General features: G+C 51.8%; 1 protein-coding gene across 1 annotated transcript in view; it reads left to right on the top strand.

The window, feature by feature from the left end:
* DYSF (dysferlin) overlaps positions 1-24,798 on the top strand; it is a 273,717-nt gene that overhangs the window by 114,813 nt on the left and 134,106 nt on the right. The window contains exons 24-31 of the mRNA XM_007940120.2: positions 3,110-3,302; positions 6,151-6,306; positions 9,150-9,281; positions 9,372-9,538; positions 10,380-10,494; positions 10,769-10,874; positions 11,156-11,298; positions 13,310-13,483. Coding sequence (XP_007938311.1) covers positions 3,110-3,302; positions 6,151-6,306; positions 9,150-9,281; positions 9,372-9,538; positions 10,380-10,494; positions 10,769-10,874; positions 11,156-11,298; positions 13,310-13,483 — 1,186 coding nt within the window. The remainder of the gene's footprint in view (positions 1-3,109; positions 3,303-6,150; positions 6,307-9,149; positions 9,282-9,371; positions 9,539-10,379; positions 10,495-10,768; positions 10,875-11,155; positions 11,299-13,309; positions 13,484-24,798) is intronic.

Consider the following 24,798-nt stretch of genomic DNA (forward strand, 5'->3'; position numbering starts at 1 on the left):
TATCTCAATGGAAGTAGATTGCCCAATCTTCCTTCCAAGGAGTGGCTGGTGGGTTTGAACCACCAGCCTTCTGGTTAGCAGTCAAATGCCTTAAGGAATGCAAAAATGGCTCTCCATGGGGGGGGGATTTCAGGCATCAGGACAGATTCCTTCAGGCATCATCTGAGGCCATTAGCCAGTCTCAGCAAGTGGGCTTCCTCCACCTCCCACTCTGGTACTGAACATCATCACAGCTGATGAGGCCAGGCTGCTAGTTGTGGGCCCTGAGCCAGCTTGCAGTAGCTGATTACCAGCTGCCCATCACCTTATCCCAGACCTTCACCCATTCCTCCAGCCAGCCTCTGCCCACATCTCCAACATCAGTGTTCCTCAGAGCCTTTCCCTGGCTCATCTCCCTAGGGAACCTCTTTCTCCCCAGACCAGTGGCACTCACTCTTCCTGCCCCGCCCCTTACTTCTAGACCACAGATACACTGCCTGCTGGATGTCTGCACATGATATCCTGACAGTACATCCATGCTGTGTCTGGGCTATACATGCCTCAGAAAGATTTCCCCACCCTCCCCATTGTACCTTCTCTTGGTTCCATCATCCCCAGAAGCCCAAGCCAGAGATCCGAGCCAGCTCTGACACTCTCCTTTCTCTCCCCAGCCCTGTTGGTTCTGCCTCTTCCTCATCCTTGGCCTCCCTTCCTTCCTCTCCTGCCCCCTCATGCTGGCAGCCCCCTGGGTTCCAGCCCCCAGTACATTCCCTGCCATCTTCCTAAGATTCGAGTTGGACTGTGGCCTGCCTGCTGCCACTTCAGCCTTGCAGTGACTCCCACTGCCAAGTTTGAGTTCCTGTCCTGGTAGATGGCCCCTCAGGCCCTGCCCTGTCTCTACCCACTGCCTGACTCATGGTTCTCACCAGTCCTACCCTGGTCTCTGTGCTGGCCTGGCTGACCCTACCACTTCACACATGCTCTCCTGCTCTGAGTTTTCCTTCCGTGTAGACGCTGCTCTATCAGCCAGAATGCCCTTCCCACTCTTTTCAGCCCTACCAGCTCCTGCCAGTCCTGCCAGGAGCAACCCTGGGCCCCATGTTTTAGGAAGTATATTCCTGGACCTAAGCCTTCTCAAGGGGGTGTCGTGGCCTGTTTCCCGCTCTCCCCTGAGCCTCCCAGGGCAGGGATACTGTCCTCTCTCGATCCAGGCCCAGTGGAGCTATAGCTCATGAGGCATGAAATTGAAGGACCCTTGGCCAGTTTGTTCTGGGCTCCACCTGGGCAGCTGCCCCTGAGAAGGGCACCCACTGGCACCCACAGGCAGCAGCAATCTTAGGAACAGCCTGGCGTGCCTGCTTTGCTTATGATTTCCATGTCGGCGTGGGTGGTGGGCTGCGTTTGGAGTTGGGATGCAATGTGACCCGCTGCCTCCTCTTCCCTCTATTCCTTTCTTTCCCTAGCCCCTGGCCGGGGCATTCCTGGGGCAGGAAAAGGGCCAGACATCTTGTTAGTGGCAGCCCTGGGTACAAGCTGTTTCTTGGGGAGCCTTGGTTGGGCTCAGGGCCTCCATGAAAATCTCCCTTCGGTGGTTTGTATGGCAGTCCTTCCCAGCTCTAGACCCAGGCTAGGAGAGCATAAATCACCGGGTTGGCTCGGCTCTCCAAGTCCCACTCCAGACCCCGCCTGCTCCCACTCTCGGGGCCACTCAGGCCCCATTCCCAAGAAAACCCTGGCCCAGGACTGGCTCAAGCCCCCTCCACCCACCGAACCTGCCCCTCTGCCATATGTGAGTGGGGTGGGGATGGAGCTGCTCTTCGCCGCCCTGGGGCAGCCCCGTCCGCTGCACCCTCGGGGCAGTAAATATTATATTACTACAGGGTGTGCAGTACGTGACCTGAGACAGGCCCCGGGGCTTAAGTTTCCCGAGATGGAGTTTGCGTACTGCTCCCCCCACCCTAAAAATTCAATTAAAAAAAATAACAGGAAAAATGTAGTGCGGCGAGGGCCTGCCAGAGTGGTGTATCTGGCGGCAGCGGTGCCGCTGCGCTCCGGCGGTAATTGGTTCTGCATAGCTCGGGGAAATTGGCAGAAAAATAAATCAGCCGGGAGCCGGGCGTCCAGACGCTGCGGGGAGGGGAGCGTGAGGTTGTGTGTGTGTGTGTGGGGGGCAGGGGGCTGCAAGTGGTGGGAGCAGAGCTGGCGGAGTGGCTTTGATGGATGTCCTGTTTGGTAGTCCAGGGCTCTGCTGGGGTGCGGTGGGGGCGGGGCACCCCCAGACCCTCAATCAGCGATAATCAAGAGGGTCCCTGCTTGGCAGGGAGAGCACAGAGACGCCTCCATCCCATCCTGCCCAGCCCTGTGTATGTACTGACCTGGGAAATGTGGTGAGATGGGGAGCTGCCATCAACGAAGGGCTTTTAGGGAGCCCCGGTGGGATGGGGGGTGGGGGTCAGAGTTCTTTGCCTTCAAACAAGATTTTAAACTCAACCCCCCACTTAGGGTTTAGGGCTGTGTTTCTGGGACTGCATGTACCCCACCTCCTCCCCAAAGGTTTCCTAAAGCAGAGGGTTCTGGGAGGGGTGTTGTGGAGCAGCCCCAGGCTGACACATCTGTATTACTGGCTGCCGGCCTCCCCACAGCGTCTGCAGTGGCTTGTCAGGGGTCCATAAATTTCCTTCTTGAAGAAAGTGTGCGTACAACACAGAATGGATTCGTTTCAGCGGAGGGCAACTTAGTGCTCGGGCCTCTGCTCTAAGAGAATTGAGGGAGTTGGGAGGGACCCTCTGGGCCTTGGAGAGCTTGCAGTCAGTTGGGGAGAGGAGATGTGCAAAAGCCTTTACAGGGTGGGAGGTTGAGTACAAGTTCCAAACAAGTGGCCTGGGGATAAGAGCAGTGGGACTTCAGGACAGGCAGGCATGTGGGCTGATGATGCTGGGAGAGGCTTCCTAGAAGAAGTGAGGGTGGAGCACGTCACACGTAGATGGCTGTGCACGTGGCCCAGGCTGGAGACGCATATGTGGTCTGAGCACACAGCAGGCAGGCCAAGAGTTGTGCATGTGTGTGTGCAGGCCTGGGCCTGGGGGAGCACCAGAATCCTGCTCACCAGCCCATCTGTCTGCCGTCACAGCCAGCCCCTGGGTGATATCTACCAGATGCCCGCCGCCACCCATCTGGACCAATACCTGTACCAGCTGCGCATCCGCCACCTGAAACAGATCACTGAGGCTGCCACAGCCCTGAAGCTTGGTCACAGTGAGCTCCCTGCTGCCCTGGAGCAGGCTGAGGACTGGCTTCTGCGTCTCCGTGCCCTTGCAGATGAGGTAGCCCACACCGTGTGTGGCGTCTTCCTTCTTCTGCCTCTGCTGGGAAGGAACTGGGAGGGACGTGGGGATGGTCTGGACATGATCCAACCCTGGCTCCGCTGCTGGATGACCTTGGGCAGGTGACTTAATCTCTCTGAGCCTCAATGTCCCCATTCTCAGAAGGAGAAGGGTAATAGCTACCACATAGGATCATTGAGAGGATGCAATGGGATACTGGGAATTATGGGGCCTCCATAGAGTCTGGCACATGGTTGGTGCTCAGTAAATGCTCCCTGCCTGCCAAAGCCAAGGAGCTCTGGTGGCAGTGGTAAAGCATTCAGCTGCTAATCAAAAGGTCAGTGGTTTGAACCCACCAGATGCTCTGTGGGAAAAAGATGTGGCATTTTGCTTCTCTAAAGATTTACAACCTTGGAAACCCTATGGGGCAGTTCTGTTCTGTCCTACAGAGTCACTATGAGTCAGAATTGACTTGATGGCTGTGGGTGGTGGGTCTGTCAAAGTCTGTCAGAGACAGAGGGTCTGGTGCCAGGGCTGCTGCTTCAGGGACCTGACTCCTTGTCCTTCCCAACCAGCTCCTATTTATGCCTGGTGTTAGCCTGACTCACATGGTGCCCTTCTTTCCCGCCCTCCTGGATGGAGGCTGCTTTTGTAGTAACCCTGGGCTTGTCATGTCTAATCAGAGAGAACTGGCTTTCTGGTTTGTTTTCAGAGGTACCTTTTCCCCATCTTTACTGTCACCCCAAATCTGGGAGGCTCAATGCAGCACCCAGTTCCTTGGGTAAGCAGACAGCTTCTGGTTTGTTCAGAGTGAGGGGAAAGGCCTGCTCATGCTGTGGGCAGAAAAAGATGCTGCCCAAACTGACCAGAGCCATGTGGGCACCAAAGGAAGAGGGAGGCGATAGGTGAGAAAGGAGTTTCCAGACAGTATCTAGAGAAGGTCAGGCCTAGAGGGGGATTTCAGGAGGACTAAGTTGTTGGGAGCTCTGGTAGCATAGTGGCTAAGACACTTGCCTGCTAACCAGATGGCTGGCAGTTCAAACCCACCAGCCACTCCTCGGAAGGAAGGTTGGGCAATCCTACTTCCGTAGTGATACTGCCTCAGAAACCCAAGGAGGGGTCGCTATGAGTCGCGTTTGACTCGATGGCACATAACAACAACAACAACAAGTTGTGGAAGGAAAGATGATGGCTGCCCGGAGAAGATGGGAAAGGGCTGGCTGCTCTGGAAGTGAAGACACCCCAAACGTCAGCTTGCATGCCTCTTTGAGCAGGGTCTGTGGGCATGTGCCCAGTTACCTGGTAGACAGGTGCTACTCAGCCACAGACCTGCCCTCACACACATGCATGCCATCCCCTCATGCTTCAGCTTGCATGCCTCTTTGAGCAGGGTCTGTGGGCATGTGCCCAGTTACCTGGTAGACAGGTGCTACTCAGCCACAGACCTGCCCTCACACAGATGCATGCCATCCCCTCATGCTGGTCATAGGCTGCCTTCCATAATCCTGGCTCCAGACTCACCCTGAACTCTCACCACAGAGGGTTGAAGGTCAAACAGGCTCTACTTATTATAAAAGAACCCAGGGGGAGACCGTCTCACACTTGAACCTCATCAGAATCCCCTGGAGGGCTTGCTACAGTAGGTTGGGGGAATACCCCTAGAGTTACTGGTTCAGCAGATCCAGGATGGGGCCTGAGAATTTGCATTTCAAACAGATTTCTTAATGGTGGTGATGCTGCTGGAGAACCACTCTGAGAACAATTGGTATGGTGATTAAAACCACATATTTTGAGTCAGAAAATTCTGGGTTGGCTCTTAATCTCTAAGCCCAAATTTCCTCACTTCAAACGGAGATGCCTGTCCCTGCCTGATGAGTTTGCTATAGGAATTCAGTGAAACCATATATGTGAAATGCTTGCTGAGCGCCCCACCAGCATCAGCTATCATTGGGAGACCTGGTTAGAGACCCAGCCTCCTCCCTGGGCACACCAACCCTGGAAGCAGATGGACAATTGCCCAGCCAGCCATCTCTCCATAGTTTGGCAGCTGGGAGCAGTTCTCACTCATTGCTAGAGACTCTGAAGAGGGGTAGAGGCTTTGTAACTTGGTTCTGGGCTAGTCATTGTTTTCAGAGCCTACTATTACTGGACTCAGAAAAGGGTCAGGCCCCAAGGGTCCCTGCTGGAAGGAAGGGGGAGGAAGTGTCCTCTAGGAGGGGCATACCTTCAATGGATCAGCTGCTGTTCTCAGGTGAGGAAGAGAGGTGGCATTTAAAATGTAGTATCATCTCCCAGGTGAAATCAAGTCCTCCTGGCTTATCCCCAGGGAGGATCTACGAACTCAAGCTCTGGAGTTGCCCTGCCCAGCAAATGTGGACTCAGCTCAGAACTTTTGGCAGCTTCTCCTATGAAAGGAGCTCTGCTGATGCAGTGGTTAAGGCATTCATCTGCTAACGAAAATTTTGGTGGTTTGAGCCCCTCAGCCACTCCATGGGAGAAAGATGCAGCAGTCTGCTTCCATAAAGATTTATAGCCTCGGAAACTCTATGGGGCAGTTCTACTCTGCCTATAGGGTTGCTGTGAGTCGGAATCGACTTGATGGCAGTGGGTTTAGTTTTTTGTTGGTTCTTCTGTGAGCTAGGCCCATGGCCTGTCCTCAGGGGGCTCACAGCATTGACATGAGGTACACAGTCAGCCTTTGATGGTCATGGGAGAGACTGGGTGTAGGCTGCACATAGGATGGAAGCTTGGAGAGCGCAGGAAGTCTGCTCCTGATGTGGCTGTGGGGCTGGGGTTGGGCCTCCTCCATCACTGCCCACACCCTGACTGTCCACTGCCCCCTTTCCAGCCCCAGAACAGCCTGCCTGACATCTTCATCTGGATGCTGCAGGGAGACAAGCGCGTGGCATACCAGCGGGTGCCCGCCCACGAGGTCCTCTTCTCCCGGCGGGGTGCCAGCTACTGTGGCAAGAATTGTGGGAAGTTGCAGACGATATTTCTGAAAGTAGGTTTCTTTCTTCTCAAGTCATGATCATATTTGCTAAACACAGGGGCTTCCTCCCTCCTCTTCTGTTTTCCATTCCTCTTCCCTGCCCATCTCAGAGTTCTTGGGCTATACTCTCAAAACAGTCTTTGGGTAAAACAATTTCCTTTCTCCTCTCTCCCCAACAAAGTCCCCAGACCCTGGGAAGCAGACCTGTTTGTTTACTTACTGTTAGCTTCAAATGTTGGAGTCAAGTCCTTCTCAGGCTCAACTGCCTGTTCTTCCTCCCATCCTGGTCCCCCTCCTCACAACACCCTTTGCTCTTGATCTCCCCCTCCCCCACATCTCTCCTCCCACCCATACCAGGACCACCTCCATCTCACCACTTCCAGGAAGTCAGAGTGGCTGTTGCTGAACCCATTCATATATTGGACAGTCATTCTCATTGCCCCTGGGCAGGTGGAGAGGACAAGATCTGGCAGCCCAGCATGTGTGGACAAGGTGCCAGGGCTGGTTGGAACCCTACATGGCCTTGGGCTGGTTGTCTAACATCTTTGTAAACCTTTGTAAAATGAGGATAAGGTTGCCCATGTGACACACTTTGAAGGTTAAATTAGGTTTATGGGTCATGCTGGCCCTAGATAATTTGAACTTTAGTACCCACTTCTCCTCCCCTTTTGGGGAGCTCCATTGCTCCCTGGGGAGATTACACTCCATAAACAGTGTGATGGATACCAATCCACGGCCAGGATGAGCAGGTGTTTGTATGCAGGGTTTTTGGTACATGAGAGGAGAGGCCAGCTTTGCTTAGAAAGGAGGGGGCTGCTTCTTGGACAGAGAGTTGCCTCTCCCACCTGCTTATGTACTGCCTGGGGCACCTTGGCCATGCTATCCTGACCACTAGAATCCTGCTTTCTACCCTCCTATGTCAGCTTTTAGCCTAGCAGGGCAGAAGGGAAAGGAAATTACAGAGGTGCCACATCTGAGTGGGTTAGGCAGTGCAGGTTGTCTGACAAGAGTAGAGGTGGGGCTGCAAGAATGTGCCTGGTGGACTCGCTGGGACCAGAATAGCTTCAGGCTCTGACCTCTCGGCCTGCAGTCTTGGGGGAAATGCAAGCTGAAAAATTCCCCTGATTCCAAGGAAAGAAAAAAGAAGAAGAAGAAAAAAAAAGATACAGAATTGTTTCTCGAAGTCTTCCCCACTGAGTTTATGAGCCCCGCCAGTAGCTCCTGAGCAAGCTCTACAAAAATGTTGGCAGCAAGCAGAGACCAAAAAAACATTGGTGTTTCTTAACTTAAACCAAAGTTGGAAAAAATGAGCACCAGCAGAGAGGGAGAGGAACCCCAAACTAGACATTTCTTTATTTGCTGTTGCTATTTTGGGTCCAGCAGGCTGGCCCTGTCTGGGGGAGGGCAAGGGAGAGAGCTGAGGGTGGATGGGGGAAGTGGGGGTCAGGCATTCCTGCCATCTCCCTGGGGCTGGTGGTTTGGAGGGGAAAAGGCAGCTAACTCACCCGCACCCGGGGGAGGGGACAGCTGAAGCAAACAGCCCAGGGGTGACTCATGGGATCAGAGGCTCTTCCAGGCTTCACCAAGAATGAACCAAAAGAAGGGGGCCTGGTGTACAGTAGGGAAGTAGGCGATGTCACTGCCCTGGCATGTCTTGAGCCTGTTACCTACCCTGGGCTCTGACTGCAGGGGTCCAGGCCTCCTCTACCAGTTTGGGATCCCTTTCCTTGGCCTCCCTTCCTCTTCTGAACCCATCAAAATGTCCTTCTCCTCTTCTACAGCTCTCTGTCCTAGAGATACCCCTCCAAGCTGAAGAACACTAAGCCTATATACTTAATGTGTTACCTCCTCTAGGAGGCAGGACATTATTCTGAGGGTGAGGAACTTTTGCTCCTCAGGCCATATCTAATCCTTGGTTTCAATGAAATGGTGAAGTAATTGTGGAGAATAGTTTATTTTTATGTTGTGTTGTTGTGGTTATCCTATTTTGGCAGAGCTTCTGAAAGTTTCAGGATAAAAAGCAGTTGAAGACCAGTGACTAGTGATTAACATGCTGATAACCATTTGAAAGGGCAGAGATATTAGATGATACACTAATGTCTTGCCAAAAAAAAAAAAAAAAAAACCACCCTGGAAATGAAGGGGGAAGCTTTAATTTCTACTCCTTCCAGACCTGGATCATTGTACTTTCTTTTGAGACAAGTTCTAGAACTGTGCTGTCCGATATGGTAGCTACATGTGGCTATTTAAATTACTTAAAATTAACTAAAAATTCAGTTCCTCTAGTCACACTAGTCACATTTCAAGTGTTCAGGCTAGTGGCTTACCATGTTGTGCCATAAAGATACAGAACATTTCCATCATAGCAGAAAGTTCCATTGGACAGTACTATTCTAGAAAAGAATAGAAATGAGGATGTGGTGGGAGAAGGGGAGAAAGGGAGCTTCTGGTCCGGATGGGGCCCTTCTTTGCAGAGAGCTCCTAAAGGGGAGATGATGTAGCTTTCTTCCTTGGTGGGATGGCATCATGGCAGATGGAGAGAAGGTTTCTTAATTATACACTCTGCAGTGCCTAAGGCATTTGACTGCTAACCAGAAGGTTGGCAGTTCAAACCCACCAGCCACTCCAGGGAAGGCAGAATGGGCAATCTATTTCCATAAAGATTTATCACCTTGGAACTCAATGGGGGTTGCTGTGAGTTGGAATTGATTCTATGGCAGTGGGTTTGGTTTCGGTTAGGTCTTCCATGATATTGTGATGAGTCCCTCAACAGGGCACACAGCTTATAGGGTGTCCCCCAGAAGAGACATTGTGATCCTGATGGGGGCTGTGCATTTCTGTCCTCTGGTACCCAGTATCCGATGGAGGTGGTACCTGGAGCACGGATGCCAGTGCAGATACGGGTCAAGCTCTGGTTTGGGCTCTCTGTGGACGAGAAGGAGTTCAACCAGTTTGCCGAGGGGAAGCTCTCTGTTTTTGCTGAAACTGTGAGTGCCTGCCAACATCCCCCCCCCACCCCGTTCCTCCCTCTGTCCCCCATGGCCCCCGCTCAGTTCTCTGTTTTTCTTGCTCTCAAGTATGAGAATCAGACCAAGCTGGCCCTGGTTGGGAACTGGGGCACAACAGGCCTCACCTACCCCAAGTTTTCTGATGTCATGGGCAAGATCAAGCTACCCAAGGAAAGCTTCCGCCCCTCAACTGGCTGGACCTGGGCTGGAGACTGGTTCGTGTGTCCAGAGAAGACGTGAGTTGTGGGTAGGGAGGCCTTGGAGAGAGCCAGGCCAGGCTGCCCTGCAGTGACCCCCACTCTGCCCTGCCCTTTTCCCTGAAAGACTCAGTCTCTATGAACCCCTCCTGCCTGCTTCTGCAGCTCCCCTTTTGGTCACAGGGACATCCACTTGAACTCTCCCAGGACTGGGGCTCACTGAGAAGCCAGTCCTTTCTGGAATAGCTCTTAATAATCAGGAAGTCCTTTATTATTAAGCCAAAGTCTCCTCCATTCACCTGTGGTTGTGCTTTGTTCCTCCAGGACACCCTGGAAAAGCCTTTTCCCACCTCAGCGTGTGCATCCTGCATGTGTTGGATGCTCCCCCACATACTCCCCTGAATGGTCCTTCCCGACTCTCTCAGAACAACATTGTCTTTCTCCATAGGCAGGGCTGTCTCTACTTTTTCTGCTCTCTTCCTATTTAGTTGACATTCAACAATTGTTTATTTTGTTTTCTGCTTTTTTTTCACTGAAGTAGGATTTAATATTGTAGTCAAGCACTAAACCCTCAGCCTACAGCTTGATACAGCTATAATTCTGTATTGTGCTTCTACTACCCACCGGGCCTTTGGTGTGTACCAGTGGTCTCCTGTTTCTTTCTCTTATGTATTACTGTCTCTTGGTTCCCTTCCACGCCCCTTTTGCTCTCTCCTCTTGTCCTTTTGCACCTCCTGTCCCCTTCCCCTCCATCTCTCTGGTAGTTGAGTGGGATGAGCCTAATGCATGCAATTTGGCCCAGGCCCCAGGGGACTCACTGGCAGCAGTGAGTGTGTGGGTGGGGTCTCTTTGGAAGGGGTTCTGATGTTGCTCTCCATAGGCTGCTCCATGATGCTGATGCAGGCCACCTGAGCTTTGTGGAGGAGGTGTTTGAGAACCAGACCCGGCTCCCTGGGGGCCAGTGGATCTATATGAGTGACAACTATACTGACGTGGTAAGGGTGTACTTGTGAGTCTCTTCTTTCTGGAGTCCTGCACATGTAGGGTCTAGGAGGGCCTGTGCCTCAGAGAGGCTTGGGATGTCTCTCCCTAGCACCCACCTTACCAGCTGCCAGGCTCTGGTTTACAGGGGACAGTGTGGAGCCTGGAGTAGGGAGCCACAGTCTCCAGGGACTCTGCCTTTCTATCTTGTTTAGCTGTGTCTTTCCTGTCTACCAGGTAACATCTGTCTGTCTCTACTCATGACTGCCTGAACTATTTTGCTCTTAGAATGGGGAGAAGGTGCTTCCCAAGGATGACATCGAGTGCCCACTGGGCTGGAAGTGGGAGGATGAAGAGTGGTCCACAGACCTCAACCGGGCTGTGGACGAGCAAGGTGGGCAGGCACTCCAGGCCTGGGGAACCCAGTCAGCGAGATCTCCAGACTTGTTGTTGGGGGAAGAGGGGTACAATGGCTGAGGACAAGAGCCCCTTGGCTTGGGATCTGGCCTTTACTGGGTTACTTCATCTGGAGACTTCTTGAAGGCATTCCCCCACTTCAGGCTACAAATTGGGACCAGGATTGTTGGCTGCCCAAGAGTCTGTGAGCATGCCCTAAATGGTCCTGAGAAGACATAGGGATTGCAAGGCAGTGAGTGATGGGTGCCCCTCCCCCAGGCTGGGAGTACAGCATCACCATCCCCCCTGACCGGAAGCCAAGGCACTGGGTCCCTGCGGAGAAGATGTACTATACACACCGACGGCGACGCTGGGTGCGCCTGCGCAGGAGGGACCTCAGCCAGATGGAAATGTTGAAGAGGGTGAGCCTAGTGGGTGATGGGTGAGGGTAAGGGTTCTGTCTAGGGGAGGTCAGCTGGGCACAGGTATAGGCCTGTGAAGATATGCACGTGATATGTACCAAGGCACCCAGGACTCATTGGAGATGTACACCCAGCACACATACGTGTACACAGATCATACTCCTCATGTATACTCACACATAGATCACACTTAGCACATACACACTTAATGTGGATCTCACCTGGAGCACACACACACACACACACAGACACAGATTAACTCCCAGCACACACAGATGCCCATGGAATACATGAAGGGGTCATGTGCAGAGTTTGCACTTGGGCTCCCTAAAGCCTGGTGTGACAGGGATTTGGCTACATGTATTTTATTAAGGCAATGCTTCCAGGAGAACCCGTTAAAGGAGTGAGAAACCTGTAAGGGTGTAGCCTTGGGTAAAGTCAACCTTGCCTTGAGCCCTGGCACAGGGAGGGGGAACCCCCTAGAACACCACAGAATCATCCTCACTGGAATCAGTAGGCCTGGATTTTTTCACCCTCTTGGCTATCAGTCATTGGCTGAGGGCTGCTGGGGGCAGTGGGAGCACATGCCTTCCCCGGTGAGACGGCCCCATTCAGCCAAGGGCAGTGTGTTTTGTGGATGTATGTAGCCACCTCTCTACTCCTGGTAGCTGGGGATGGTGTCCCCTGAGGGTGCTGGCCAGATGGAGGTTGCATGGACTCCTTGAGCATTTGCTGGAGGCAGTCTACACAGGGTGAGAACACATGCACACAGTTGTGCACAGATGCTCTCAGACACTGGCAGAATGGTTGTGGTCTGCCTGACATCCGAGGTCATTCCAGGCTAGATGCTGCCTCCCCTGGACCCACTCCATCTCCATCTTCTTTTCCAAGCACACATTTGAATTTTGGCTCAAGAACAAGGCCTTTCCCCCAGACCAGGTACCTCTAGCATGACCCAGGTCCCTGCCTTTCTCTCTGGACACAAAGAATCTGGAGAGGAATGCTGTGGGTCCAGAGAGGGCCAAGGCTTTGGGCAACAAACTGCACCTAGTGTCCAAAACCAAACAGACTGAGCTCTCCCCCTGAGGGGCACCCAGCAGACAGGGATGAAGCCTCACCAGGCAGATATCCTGTACCCTCTCTCCAACCATGAGCAGCTTTCCTGGGAGAGGGGTACAACTGGCCTCCAAGACTGGTAGTTGAACCTGTGCTCATGGCCTGCAGAGCTCATGACTGTCTCCCAAGAGCTAGATGGGGAATGGCATCTAGGGGAGCAGGAATGAGCAGCACTCTCTCCACTCCTGGGAAGGGGTTCACTTGGGCTTGCCTACCCTTTGCCCCTTCCAAAAAAAAAAAAAGCCCCACTTCCATCTAGTCAATTCCTATGTATAGAGACCCTTTAGGCCTTAATGTGACCAGAGCCTCCATAAAGGCAGGGCAGGTCTGTGCAGTGGGGTACAGTTTCCCATCTAATTTCTCTTTCAAGGCAGGTCCCAGCTCTGGGGCTCTTGGCCACAGGGAAGGAGTGCAGGGGATCCCTCCACAGCTGACCTAGGCCTAGCCCCTTGGGGAGAAATAGCCTGAGGTTTGGGAAATGAGGTCTTCATTTTGCCTCTGACTGGCAGACCCACATCCATTTTCATAAGCCAGGATGTGAAGAAGGAAGAGGAAATGACAAGAAAGCCTTGGATCCATGAAACCCACCCCTAATTCAAATAAACCAGAAGTGTTTTCACCAGCCCTTCAGTCTACCTCTTCTACCTTCTCTTTCTGGTTCCTCACTTCTCCCCACAGCCCAGGGAGTCTCTTCTCTTCTCCAGTTTTTCTGACCTGTGTCTCTTGCCACTACGGAAACTGCTCAAAGCCCCCTTCTGCCAGGAGGCCTTCCCAGGTTTTCCTGGGAGCCTGGTGGGAATTTGTGGGGAGCAGGAAGGGCATAGCTGGAGCTGAGCCCAGGTCTCCCTGTGGCCCCCCAGACTGGCCTCTGAGTCTGCCTGTTCTTCCCCTGCAGCACCGGCAGGCGGAGGCGGAGGGCGAGGGCTGGGAGTACGCCTCGCTCTTTGGCTGGAAGTTCCACCTTGAATACCGCAAGACTGATGCCTTCCGCCGCCGCCGCTGGCGCCGCCGCATGGAACCACTGGAGAAGACGGGGCCTGCAGCTGTGTTTGCCCTCGAGGGGGCTCTGGTACGTGGGGCTGTGCTGTCTTGGGTGGGGTGGTGCTGCTTGGTTCCCCAGGATTGTTTGGGGCTGATGCAGGGGAGGTGCAAGGACCCTCCAGGTTAGGACTTTTGGAAGAAGCATTTGCCAGTCATCCTGATTTTTCTTTTTCTGGGTAGCATGTAGGGTAGTGGGAACTGGTCTGGGTGCCTTGTAAAATCCAATAACTCCTTTCTTGGCACTGGATGACCTGCTGCTGCTCTGAGTAGTCAAGATAGGAGTCTTGACCCTCTGATCAGCTGACATGTGACTGGAACCCAGGGACCCTGGCTCTTTTTGAAGAGGTGGGCTGGCATTGCAATGGGCTGGGGGAGGCCTCACCCGTGATAGTAGCCAGAGAGGTCTAGTGACTGCTGGATGTCCTTGGTTGGACATGTGTTCTTCTGGCAAAGAGGCCATCTCATGGGCATCCCCAGGAATTTTAGAGGTAGATGTGCCTTAGAACCTGAGCCCAGGCTGGCTGCCCTGCCTCAGGGTTGACTTTCTGTAGCCACTGGAAGGTTCAAGGTTGTCCATGGTCTGGGTGGTGGACTCCCAGAAAGAGATGGGCAGACCCTTCCTGGACAGTCTGAGTGGGAACACTCAGGACTAGGACATAGCCTGTTTCTTCACTCTATTGGCCTAGAGATTCCCGGAGGTATAAGTGAGATGCCCTGGGTGAGACACCCTATCTAAATCCAGTTAGAAATCCCGTATACCCCCTGTGAGGGCTTTGGGCTATGACCTTGGGGAGCAAGGACCCCCAGTTGTACTGGCTGATGGAGTCTGAGGGTGTCCATGTGTAGCTGTGTGTGTCTCTATGTGTGTGCATGCTTTGGTTGGTGAGAGGATCCCTTGGTCCTAGCCCTGGACTTGGCTGGCCATGTATCTGTGGTTCAGCCCAGTGGCAAGGGCAGAGGGAGGACAGCGGGCAGGTCCAGTATCTGATGGTGTGGGGACAGGGAAGGGTGTTCAGGCCAGCAGTGGTCCTGAGAGGGAGTGGACAGGGGATGGGATGTTCTGTCATTCTTAGGCTATCATTGGTGGGCCAGGTCCAGTGGTGGCAATATGGAAGAGGAAACTCTGGAGGCCAGATAATGCCAGAGAAGTATCACAGGCTTAGGAAGGAGCCTCCTCTGGTCTTAGGGTCAAGGCCAGAATCTATTTCCTAGTTGGGTGGGGGAGGTGGGGCAGAGGATGAGGGGAGATAGGCCAGGGCCTGGGAAGGGCGGGATGGAACTGCTGCCTGGGTCAACCTGGCCACAGCCAGGGAGTCTCATGGCCAGGGTTAGTGTTCAGTGACTCCTGTCCTGGGTTGGGCGTGGGTGGGTGCTGGTGGTGGTCATGTGACTCCTGCTGAGGGGTGTGGGGATGGAGAATTGTAGAGTCAGAGGCCCTGGCAGGCCACAGAGTCAGGGCCAGGTCTGAGAAGGCTGGTACACACCCTGACTAACCAGGCTTTGTTTTCATCAGACAGAAACTTAACTCAAACTGGCTTAAGAGAGAAGTAGGGTAAATGGGTTCACCTGTAGTTCCTGAGTGATGCAAATGGTAAACACACTTGACTGCTAATTGAAAGGCTAGAAGTTCAAACCTACCCAGGGGTGCCTTGGAAGAAAGGCCTGACAACCTACTTGTAAACAAAAAGCAGCCATTGAAAACACTATGGTGTGTAGTTCTATTCTGATACACGTGGGGTTGTGAAGAGTTGGAGTCAACTCCATCGCAACTTTTTTTTTTTTTTTTTTGGCTCACATAGTTGGGTAAGCCCAAGAGGTCAGTCAATCAGGCATTAGGTCTGGCTGGAAATAGGTGCTCTCAGAGTGTCACCAGTAAGTCCTGACTTACTGCTATGTCTTGGCCTCATTCTCACACAGGCTGGCTCCACATGGTGGCAAAAATGGCCGCTGTGAAGAGATGTAACTCATCATTATAGTCAGCATAGCCCACTCTGTCATTACTCTCTGCTTTTCTTATAGCTAAAGATCCCAGAGAAGGGAGTGACACTTTAATAAGACTAGTAATGTCTTTTGTATGAGGACTGGCTGCTTGGGTCAGGTGCGTGGCCCCAACCAGCCTGCTGCCTGAGGGTGAGGAGTGGAGTATTTTGATTGACTATCCTGGGCAATACCCCTTCTCTTTGATTGACAGCCCTACCAGGCTGGGGAGAGGTACTTCTAAGAAGGAAAAAGGTACAAGACAAAGACTTACAGATGGTGACCCTAGGCCTTTATTCAGTGAACAGTAGGGGGCCAGTGTGAGTTGTTGAGCAGAGGAGTGTTCTCATCCTGGTTGGGCTTTAGGGATATTAATCAAGTAATTGTGGAGGAAGGTTGAGGGAGGGAGATCCTCTAGTCAGGAGACCATTCAGGAGTCTTGGGTGGAAATCTGGGCATGAGATGATCATCTGGGTGGGAGAAGTGGGACCAGAGGGGAGGGAAGTGAAATGGCAGGGCTTAGGGATGGGAGTCAGAGAGGCGTCAGAGGCTCCACTGGGTGGATGGTGGTGCAGTTCCCATTGCCAGGCAGCGGGCGGGGTGTGCCTGGGGCCCTGCGATGAGTTCACGTTTGGCCCTGGCAAGTCTGACACACGGTGAAGTGCAGGGTGAGGAAGACAGATCCACGGCTGCCTGCCAGGCGGCCCGGAGGAGGCAAGCCAGGAGGTCACAGGCGGGCACTTGGGCGTGGGGGTCCAGAGTCAGGGGAGGAGGAAGAGGGAGCGGACAAGTGAGGCCAGGGGTGCCCGGGACGTGTGAACGGAAATATGGACAGACTCTGGGGCTGACCCGCCCTGGAGAAGCCCACTGCCAAGCTTTCATGGCTCAGTGACTGAGAGAAGGAAAGGGGCATTTATTTCCCAGAAACAGAAAAGTTGACTGGTTTATTCTCTGCAATGGGAGAAAACTTCCTGAAGGATCATTGAAATCCCGTGCTTAGTCAACTCAGAGGGAAGATGACTAATTGTAATGCAAATGTGATGTCCGTGTGATATGCAGAGGAAACCAGCATAGGGAACCCCTCTGACTTCTGCGGGAACTTAGCTGGCACAGACAACCGGAGGGAGAAACTGGCTGGAGAAGTTGGATCCCCTAAAACCTGGAATTGGAGGACCACAAAATTTTTGAAAAATCTTGAGGAATGTCAGGCATTTGAACAGGGCTATAGGCCTGTTTGACAGTAACTCTCTGGACCACTCTGTACCTGAGTGAATTTAGCTCCTGTTAGCTCCAGTGCATGCACACTCGCAAACATACACGCACTCACGCATGCACACACACTCTTCCACAGTCACCTCTACACACTTATGCCAGGACCCAGGACAGTGTGGGCTCCCCATCAGTGCCCAGCCTCCATTATCTTAGTCCTGGCATGCACTGATGCACTAGCACTGGGGCTAAAGCCCACTCTGCCTCACGGAGCAGATTGTTGAGTTTTCTGGGTACCAGCTGCTGTCCCGCTGCTGGACTTTGCCCACTGGTCACTGCTGCCTGTTGATTCATATGGCAAAAGCATTGTGGAATGGGCAAGGCTTCTGAGTCTGGCAGGTTTCATTCAATATTGGCTTCCTCTTCTATGGACATTTACTCCTTTAATGACTTTGTTACTTCCTCATGAAAGGAAACTGATTCCTAGGGCGGCTGTAAGAATTAGATGACATCACACATGCAATGAAGTGCTTCTCAGGCTTAATGAGCATAGGTACCATTTAGGGGAGCTGATTGAAATGTAGACTCTTCATCTGGAGGTCTTGGTGGGGCATGAGACTTTCCATTTCTGTCAAGCCCCTGGGTGATGCTGATGCTGCTGGCCCAAGGACCATCTTTGAGTACCAAGGGTGTGAAGTACAGAAGTGCCTCATGAAAATGAGGGTGGTGGTCATACCAGCCTTCCTTGGAAGCCTTTCTGAGAGAGGCAGGTCTGTTTATACATGATATGTCCATACTTGGCTAAAGGTATGTGGCCAGCGTCCTGGAGAGGGAGGCAAGGAGAGATAGATGACATGTTCTCTCTGCTCCCTGTGGGGAGAAAAGTGATCTTTACTTCTAAGGATTCCCCTGATCTGATAGTGGCCTGGCCCATGGAGAACTCCTGTCTGATTACAATGAGAGTTCACACGTGAGTGCAAATGAACCCAATAGAATCTGCATCTTTGAAGTGCTGAATGCTGGAATAAGTCGTTCCAGAGCAAGGCTGCTTAATGAGGGAGAGTGTCTTGGAGGAAGACCTTGTGGGGCAAATTTTGAAGGAGTCCAGGGAAGGACTGTGGGTGGGGGCCAGGTGGTCTTCCCAGGAATTGATTGTTCCTGGATGTCTGTGCCCCAGGACAAGGCCTGTGGTGCCCCTTGGCCTCCTACCACCCCTTCCCTGGCCCACGCATCACCAGCAGGCTCTGCTGTGCTTGCCAACTCCCTTCTCGAAGAAGACGTCTCTTTGGAAGGCAGGCCCTGTCTGCTCATTAGCACGGGCAGCCTTTCCCTGAAACCTTCTGCAGGGGCCAAGCCTGGCTCCCTCCGTGGAGCGGGAGGCCCTGGCTCCGTCTGCTAATCGTCTACTGTCTCCATCCCGAGCATTATTTTATTTTCGTATTATTCTTTTTCCAGCTAATATCCTGGCATTCCCAAAGACACCAGGTTTCATAATCTTCCTGGCGTTCCCAGGGAGCTGGGAAGCGGAGCACAAAGCCGCTATTATAGCGAGTTCCATCCAGCCTCCCTCTCTGCACCCCACACCCCTTGCTGCTGCCGCCACCACCACCATCACCACCACCACCACTGCCAGCTCCCAACCAGTCACCCCCTCCTGACGCCACCGGTCTCTCTGGGAGCTCTGTGACGGCTGCTGGGATGAGCTCACAGAATCCATCCTGTCGCCCTTGTCCTGGGCCTGCCCTCCATGCATGAGGATTTTTCCAGAGCCCTGCTTCTGTGCTTGGCCCTGTGTTGGGCAGGGTTTTCTGAGATGCCTGAACTCAGGCAGGGAGGGGAAGGAACGTCAGCAACATGTGCTCATAGTCTTAGAGATTTTTCGAGCTAGAACAGACTCTGTCATGTTCTAAAGGTGTTCTTGACCTGGCTGCAGAACTGTGGCAGCCTCTTGAAATTGAGTGCAAAGCTGTGCATGTGTGATGTGTGTGTGTGCTTTGTACTGTGTGTGCATGGGTGTCTGTGATGGGCATATTCTGGTGTAAGGTCTGTGGTTTTATCCAACTCTCAAGGGGATCCAGGACTTAACAAGAGCATAAGTATTACTAATTACTAAAATTGTTTTTTTACCATATTCCAAAAACCAGGCTGAGAGCTTTATGTACACTTTATCCTCATCATGACCCTGTAAGACTATTCTGTCATCATCCCCTTTTTATAGTTAGGGAGACTGGACCTCTAGAGCTGTGTGACTATTCAAATTTACATTTAAAGTAATTAAGTAATTCAGTTCCTCAATCACAGTAGCTGCATTTCAGATGCTCAAGAGCCATACTTGGCTACCAGTTACCCTGTTGGTAGAGCAGCGAGAGAAGAGTTGGGGTGCATGGCGTTGCTCTAGAACAACTCTGAGCCCCGACTGTTAGCTCAGAAGGAACTAAGGCCCAAAAGGGGTTTGTCCACAGCACAGCATGAGTCAGTATTAGAACCAAGGCTTCGAACTGGTTCTTCCTTGTTCAGTCATGACTGATGAAACAAAACCAGAATGGATCTGAATTTGTAAAATGTTGAGTATACTAGAACAATAACTGGAATGGGAAAAACTACAGGTCGACATCCTGAAAGAAACTTAATCTTCCTAGTAGGAAACAAGAACAGTGTGCAGGTTGCATAGTAACCAAAGCTCTTAACCAGCAGAGTTGGAAACAGTGGTACCTGGCTCAAAAATGATGGCCAACCATGTCACTTTGAATGTGTTGATCTCCACAGTCCTGTCAGTGATCTAATCTCCTGTATCAGGCTTCTATAGCTCTTAGTCTCTTGCTCCAAGGCTTTGGCCTGTAATTTTTCCCATTTCTGTTATTTTTCTGGTATATTCAAAATTTACAAATTTGGGTCTATACAAATTTTGCTGCATTGGCTATGATTGCACTGGTTTGAACTGCTTCAACGCCCTGATTAGAACCAAGAACAGAAAGGTAGGCTCTTCTTTCTGCCCCCTTTCCCCAGGTGTTTCCTGACCAGTTGCCAAACCACCCAACCCAAATGGTGCTTTCATTTCCTTACTTATATTAGTGCTTAGGGGCTGCCCCCCATAGAGGGCCCTTTGGGGTAGGGTCTCAGGGAGGGATGGTCTGACTGATAGGCTGCTGGGAAGCTAGATAGGAGCTCGCACCCTTGCCACCATCCCAGGAAGCCTCCAACTGGCTGGAAGAGGCCTGAACCCTGAACTTAAGTAGAGAGGATCCACAGAAACAGACACCCCAAGCTCCGGCCTCCAGAAGTACTGGGAAAGGGGGGTCAGGGAGAAGCTGGTACTGGACAGGAATAGCTTGAGATGTCTTCCCAGAGGAGATGACTTTTGAGTTGGCTCAAAAAGGTCAGACTTGTGTGGGGAGAGCAGGGGAGAGCTCTGGACCAGGATGAGGCCACACAGTGTACAGGGCATGCAGGCAGGGTTACTGGGCAGGTACTTTGAGCAGGGCAGCACCTGAAAGGTGGGAGGGGCTTACCTCGGTAAGTAGCCAAGGCCACTGCTGGTCTGTGGCCAGGTGTCAGGAGATACCTGAACTCTGATTATTGAATATTACTAATTGAGCTAATTACTGTTCCACACATGATATGGGCAAGTAGGAGTGGCCTGAGGGCTGGCCCCGTCTCAAGCATGGCCTGCCTGCTCCTTCTGTTCCCCTAAATTTGGGCAATTTCCTCTGCATACATGAATCTGGGTCTGTCTGAGGGCATGGTCTAAGCCCCGTGTGTCTCTCTCAGGATCTGTGCACCTTGGACAGAAGCCCATGGATGGATGCTTGGGCGCTGAGGGGTGGTGTGTGTCCCAGTTAGATAGATGTGTTGAATGTCCTCCATGTGTGTCATTGTATACACAGGCATGAGGGCCAAGACCACCATAGGGTTACCTAGAGTGACTGTATACTTTTTTGTCTGGTCTGGGATACCATCAGTAATTGTGCTGGAACTACAGGTGTAAGCTAGGAATGTTCTAGGCAAAAATGGGGCATACAATTATCCTAATGACTGAGACTCTCTGGCAGGGGATGAAGCTTGCTTGAGAGTTTTTTGCAGCCTCCACATTGAAGACGTGGAATCCCTAGACACACACACACACACACACACACACACACACACGCGCCAGCCCACACGTGGCATCTTGGATTCTCCAGGTTTCCTGATTCCACTCCCAGCTCCCCAGGGGCCAGCCGGTAGTTTTGCAGAGTTTAGCAGCTGCTTCCAAGACTTGGCTACAGCTGTAAATTAAATGGGGCTGCACCCTCGCCTGCTATTCCACTTAAGGCTGCAATCAGCCCTGATTAGGAAGGGAGGTCTGTCTGTTAACCTCCTTCTCTCTTTTGGAGGGTTCTCCTTTGGCCTGGCTCGCTGGCCTGTGTGGGGTTTTCCTGCAAGCTGAGGCAACCCTGAGGCTAGGACAGCTGGGGCAGTGAAGTGAGCACTGGGTGGCCCGCTACCCTGACTTGGCACTCAGCCCTGTCCTGCCCCAGGGCCCTGCTCAGGTGCTCTGAGTTCTGATGGGGAAGCAGGAATTTGGGAAAAGCCCTGTAAGTGTGAGCTGAGACACCCCGGGGTCTGCCAGTTAATTTGCTGTGTACCCTAGGGAAGACATTAATCTCTCTGGGTCCCAGTTTTTTAACTTATTAGATGGGAATAATAACAACATAACTAAAATAATAACCTATTATTACAGAACCCTGGCGGCACAGTGGTTAAAACACTCAGCCACTAAGTGAAAGGTCAGTTGGGTAAAAGATGTGGTGATCAGCTTTCATAAAGATTTACAGCCTTAGCACACTATGGATTTGGTATTTCAGAGCGGGGGTTGGCAAAATGTAGCTCACAGGCCTGTTTTTGTAAATCAAGTTTTATCTGAACACAGCCAATGGTCTTTGTTTGCACTTAAATGGCAGAGCTGAGTATTTACAACAGGGACATGATATGGCCTGCAAAGGTGAAAATATTTGCTACCTGACCTTTTATAGAAAAAGTTGGTGGAGCCCTGTTCTAGAACATGTACCATATGTCAGGCACTGCCCTCTGCCTTTTCACATACTTCATTTAATGCTCCTAGCTATTCTAGGAGATAGGTTACTTATATGCCCATTTTACAGTTAAGCAAATTGAGGCACAGAGAAGCCAAGTAATAATTATTCCAGCTGTGTTTCCTCACAGGAGTATATTGAAGGTCATATGGATAATGGTCAGGTTATGCAAGGTTCATACGCTCTCCCTTCTTGTGTTGCTGTTTGGGTGTCCCAGCAAAGCTGACAGTGAAGATCATCTTAGGGCAATGGTGTGCTGGTAAGGGTTTAACAGCCAGCTCTCCAGAAACAAAAATACCCCTGATTTGTTGTGTTTGCTAAGTTCTGTGATGTAACTATCCTTGCCATGGTTACTTTGAAGCTACCAAGGTGGCATCACTGAATGTAGAGTTGGGAAGAAATGGGCAGTCACACACTGTCAGGTACTATTTACATTACACAGATAGGATAGACAGAAATAACATCAAGAACATGAAATCAAAGCCAAACCAAGTCAGTTGCTATTGAATTGACCCTGACTCATGGTGACCCCAAGTGTGTCAGAGTAGAGCTGTGCTCCGTAGGGTTTCCCGTGGCTGACTTTATGGAAGTAGATTGCCAGGCCTTTCTTCCAAAGTGCCTCTGGGTGGATTTGAACCTCCAACTTTTTGTTTAGCAGCCAAGTGTGTTAACCATTCACATCACCCAGGGGGCTCCACAGATAATAGTAAAAGGTAGTAAAATAGCTAGAAAATGATGAGTTTTGAGTATTTTTCCCCTTTGTTTTTTAAATATAATTTCTTTAATTATAAATCACATGGTTTAATTTTTAATGACATCTGTGGAGTTCTGGTGGCATAGTACTTAAGGCATTTGACTGCTAACCAGAAGGCTGGTGGTTCAAATCCACCAGCTACTCCTCGGAAGGAAGGTTGGGCAATCTACTTCCGTAGTGATACTACCTCGGAAACCCGAGGAGGGATTGCTATGTGTTGGATCCGACTTGACGGCCGTGAGTTTGGTTTTTTGGTTTTGGTGTTTAACAACTGGCTTACAAAATTCCTGAAAATGTAATTATGTGCTCTTGTGAGCTTTATCACACTGTGCTCTTGGGGGTCTTCTGACTCTGCTTACCTAAAGGGATGAGGTGTGACCCTGACAGTAGTGCCCTTCCTGACAGCTCGGCCACGTGTGATCTTTGGCCCATCATGTGTAAGAATTGAGTCCTCACAGGTAAAGTGAGGGAGGGTCAGTAGGTCCTATGGTTGTCTGCAGCCATCTGCTTAACTCTGCTGGGCAGGAGAGGCCCAGCTCCCTTCTGGCCACCGTGAGTGTGGCTGTTGTAGAGGTTGCCACTTACAGCTCAGCCCTGGGGGCCCTACTGCTTGGCCTGTGCATTTTTGCTGCCTCCACTTCTCCTCTCACCCTTTTAATCTCCCTCCTGCTTTCCTCTAGAGTTCTAGAACCAGACCTCGAGACTTTGTTTACAAGTTGCCAACTCACCATTGCTTAAGGGAGCCCAGTATGTGAGAGAACAACCAGTGAAGGGAAGTTGCAGGAACAGAAGAAATCGCATATGCTTGTGGTCTTGCCCCAGGTCTTGGATGAGGTTTAGGGGAAACAAGGAGCCTACTTTAGGCTACTGTTTCCCCAGAGCCTGCACAGCTCCTCTGGATGTAGCCACACCAAGGTCCCTGGACATCAGCCTTCACAGACTCAGGAGGGTTGGGCCGCCACTCTGGGGACTTCTACAGGAGTCCAGTGGCATCTGGGTGGCCAGGGTTCCTCACACTCCTGAGCCCAGGCTCCTGTAGAGAGTTGTGGCCTCCAGCTGGGTGCAACAGGCTGGAGGCAGCCCAGTCCCCTGGTGAGCAAGCAGCAGGATCCCTTACATACATAGCTAGCCCCAGGATGGAGTGTGTGGCCACAGACTGTGGGCTGCCAGCCCCCGCCTGCGAGTTTTGTCGGCATGAGCTATTGAGGCAGGAATGTGACTGTGGGAAACCCAATGCCCTTGGCCTGGCCCTGGGGCTGGGGGTGATGTGTGGGGATTGAGCAGAAACCAAAGCATCAGCTCTGCCCAGGGCTCCAGAGTGAGAACAGGAGAGCAGCCTTGCCCCTCCTCACCTCTGCCCTGCCCTGGTTCCATGTCACAGCCTTGCCCCTCTAGCCAAACCTTTACCCTAATTCCAAGACAGGCTGCTTCTCTCCTCAGCCCTCACTCTTCCTCTTGCCCTTCACCCCAGGAAGCCTTCCTGAATGAGACCAAGGGACTGCCCTTTTCCATTCTGCCCCACAGATGACCTCAGTCTGGGGTATGAGCCCATGTCAATTGATCTTTCTGTAATGAGGCCAGACCCGGAAGATAGCACTGAGGGGCTGTCTGAGGCATGCTTTCCTGTCCTTTTCCCAGGAGCACAGAGGCTGCACATCATGGCTTAGAATGGGGGAATGCTAGAGATTCATTTCATGGGATAAGTCCTTATTGGGTGCCTACTGTGTGCCAGACACTGGACTCGGTGCCTGGAATAAAGGAGCAAGCCTGCCTTGCCCACACATAAGGAGAGATGGGTGCTAGCCAGAGAAGTGTGTAAACTGATGTGAAGTGGAGCCTGGGAGAAATGCTCTGTAAGACAGAGAGTTCACACTGCTAGGACAGGTTGGGTAGGACCTACTGATCAAGATGGGGCAGTCAAAGAGGTTTCCATGCCCCAGTGATGACTGAGCTGAAGGAAGAGGTCGTTAGCTCAGCTGGGAGGGCATTACAGGTAGAGAAACAGCTTGTGTAGAGGCCCTGTGGCAGAAGGGAAGGTGAAGGATTTAAGATATTTAAAGAGTGGGGAAGGTGTTGTTTAACATGTGATAGAGGTGGAAGAGTTAGACTGATGCTACTAATACTATTTATTGAGAGCTGAATATATGCCACGTCCCTCGGTGGTGCAAATTCTTTGTGCTCACCTACTAACCTAAAGGGAGCTCTGGTGGTGTAGTGCCTAAGCCACTCCTCGGAAGGAAGATTGGGCAATCTACTTCCACAGTAATACTGCCTCAGAAACCCAAGGAGGGGTCACTATGAGTCGGCTATGACTTGATGGCAATAAGTTTGTTT

This window comes from Orycteropus afer, unplaced genomic scaffold (assembly GCF_000298275.1).
Source record: "Orycteropus afer afer isolate SDZICR_OR568_19922 unplaced genomic scaffold, OryAfe1.0 scaffold00065, whole genome shotgun sequence".
In the NCBI taxonomy this organism is placed as follows: Eukaryota; Metazoa; Chordata; class Mammalia; order Tubulidentata; family Orycteropodidae; genus Orycteropus; species Orycteropus afer.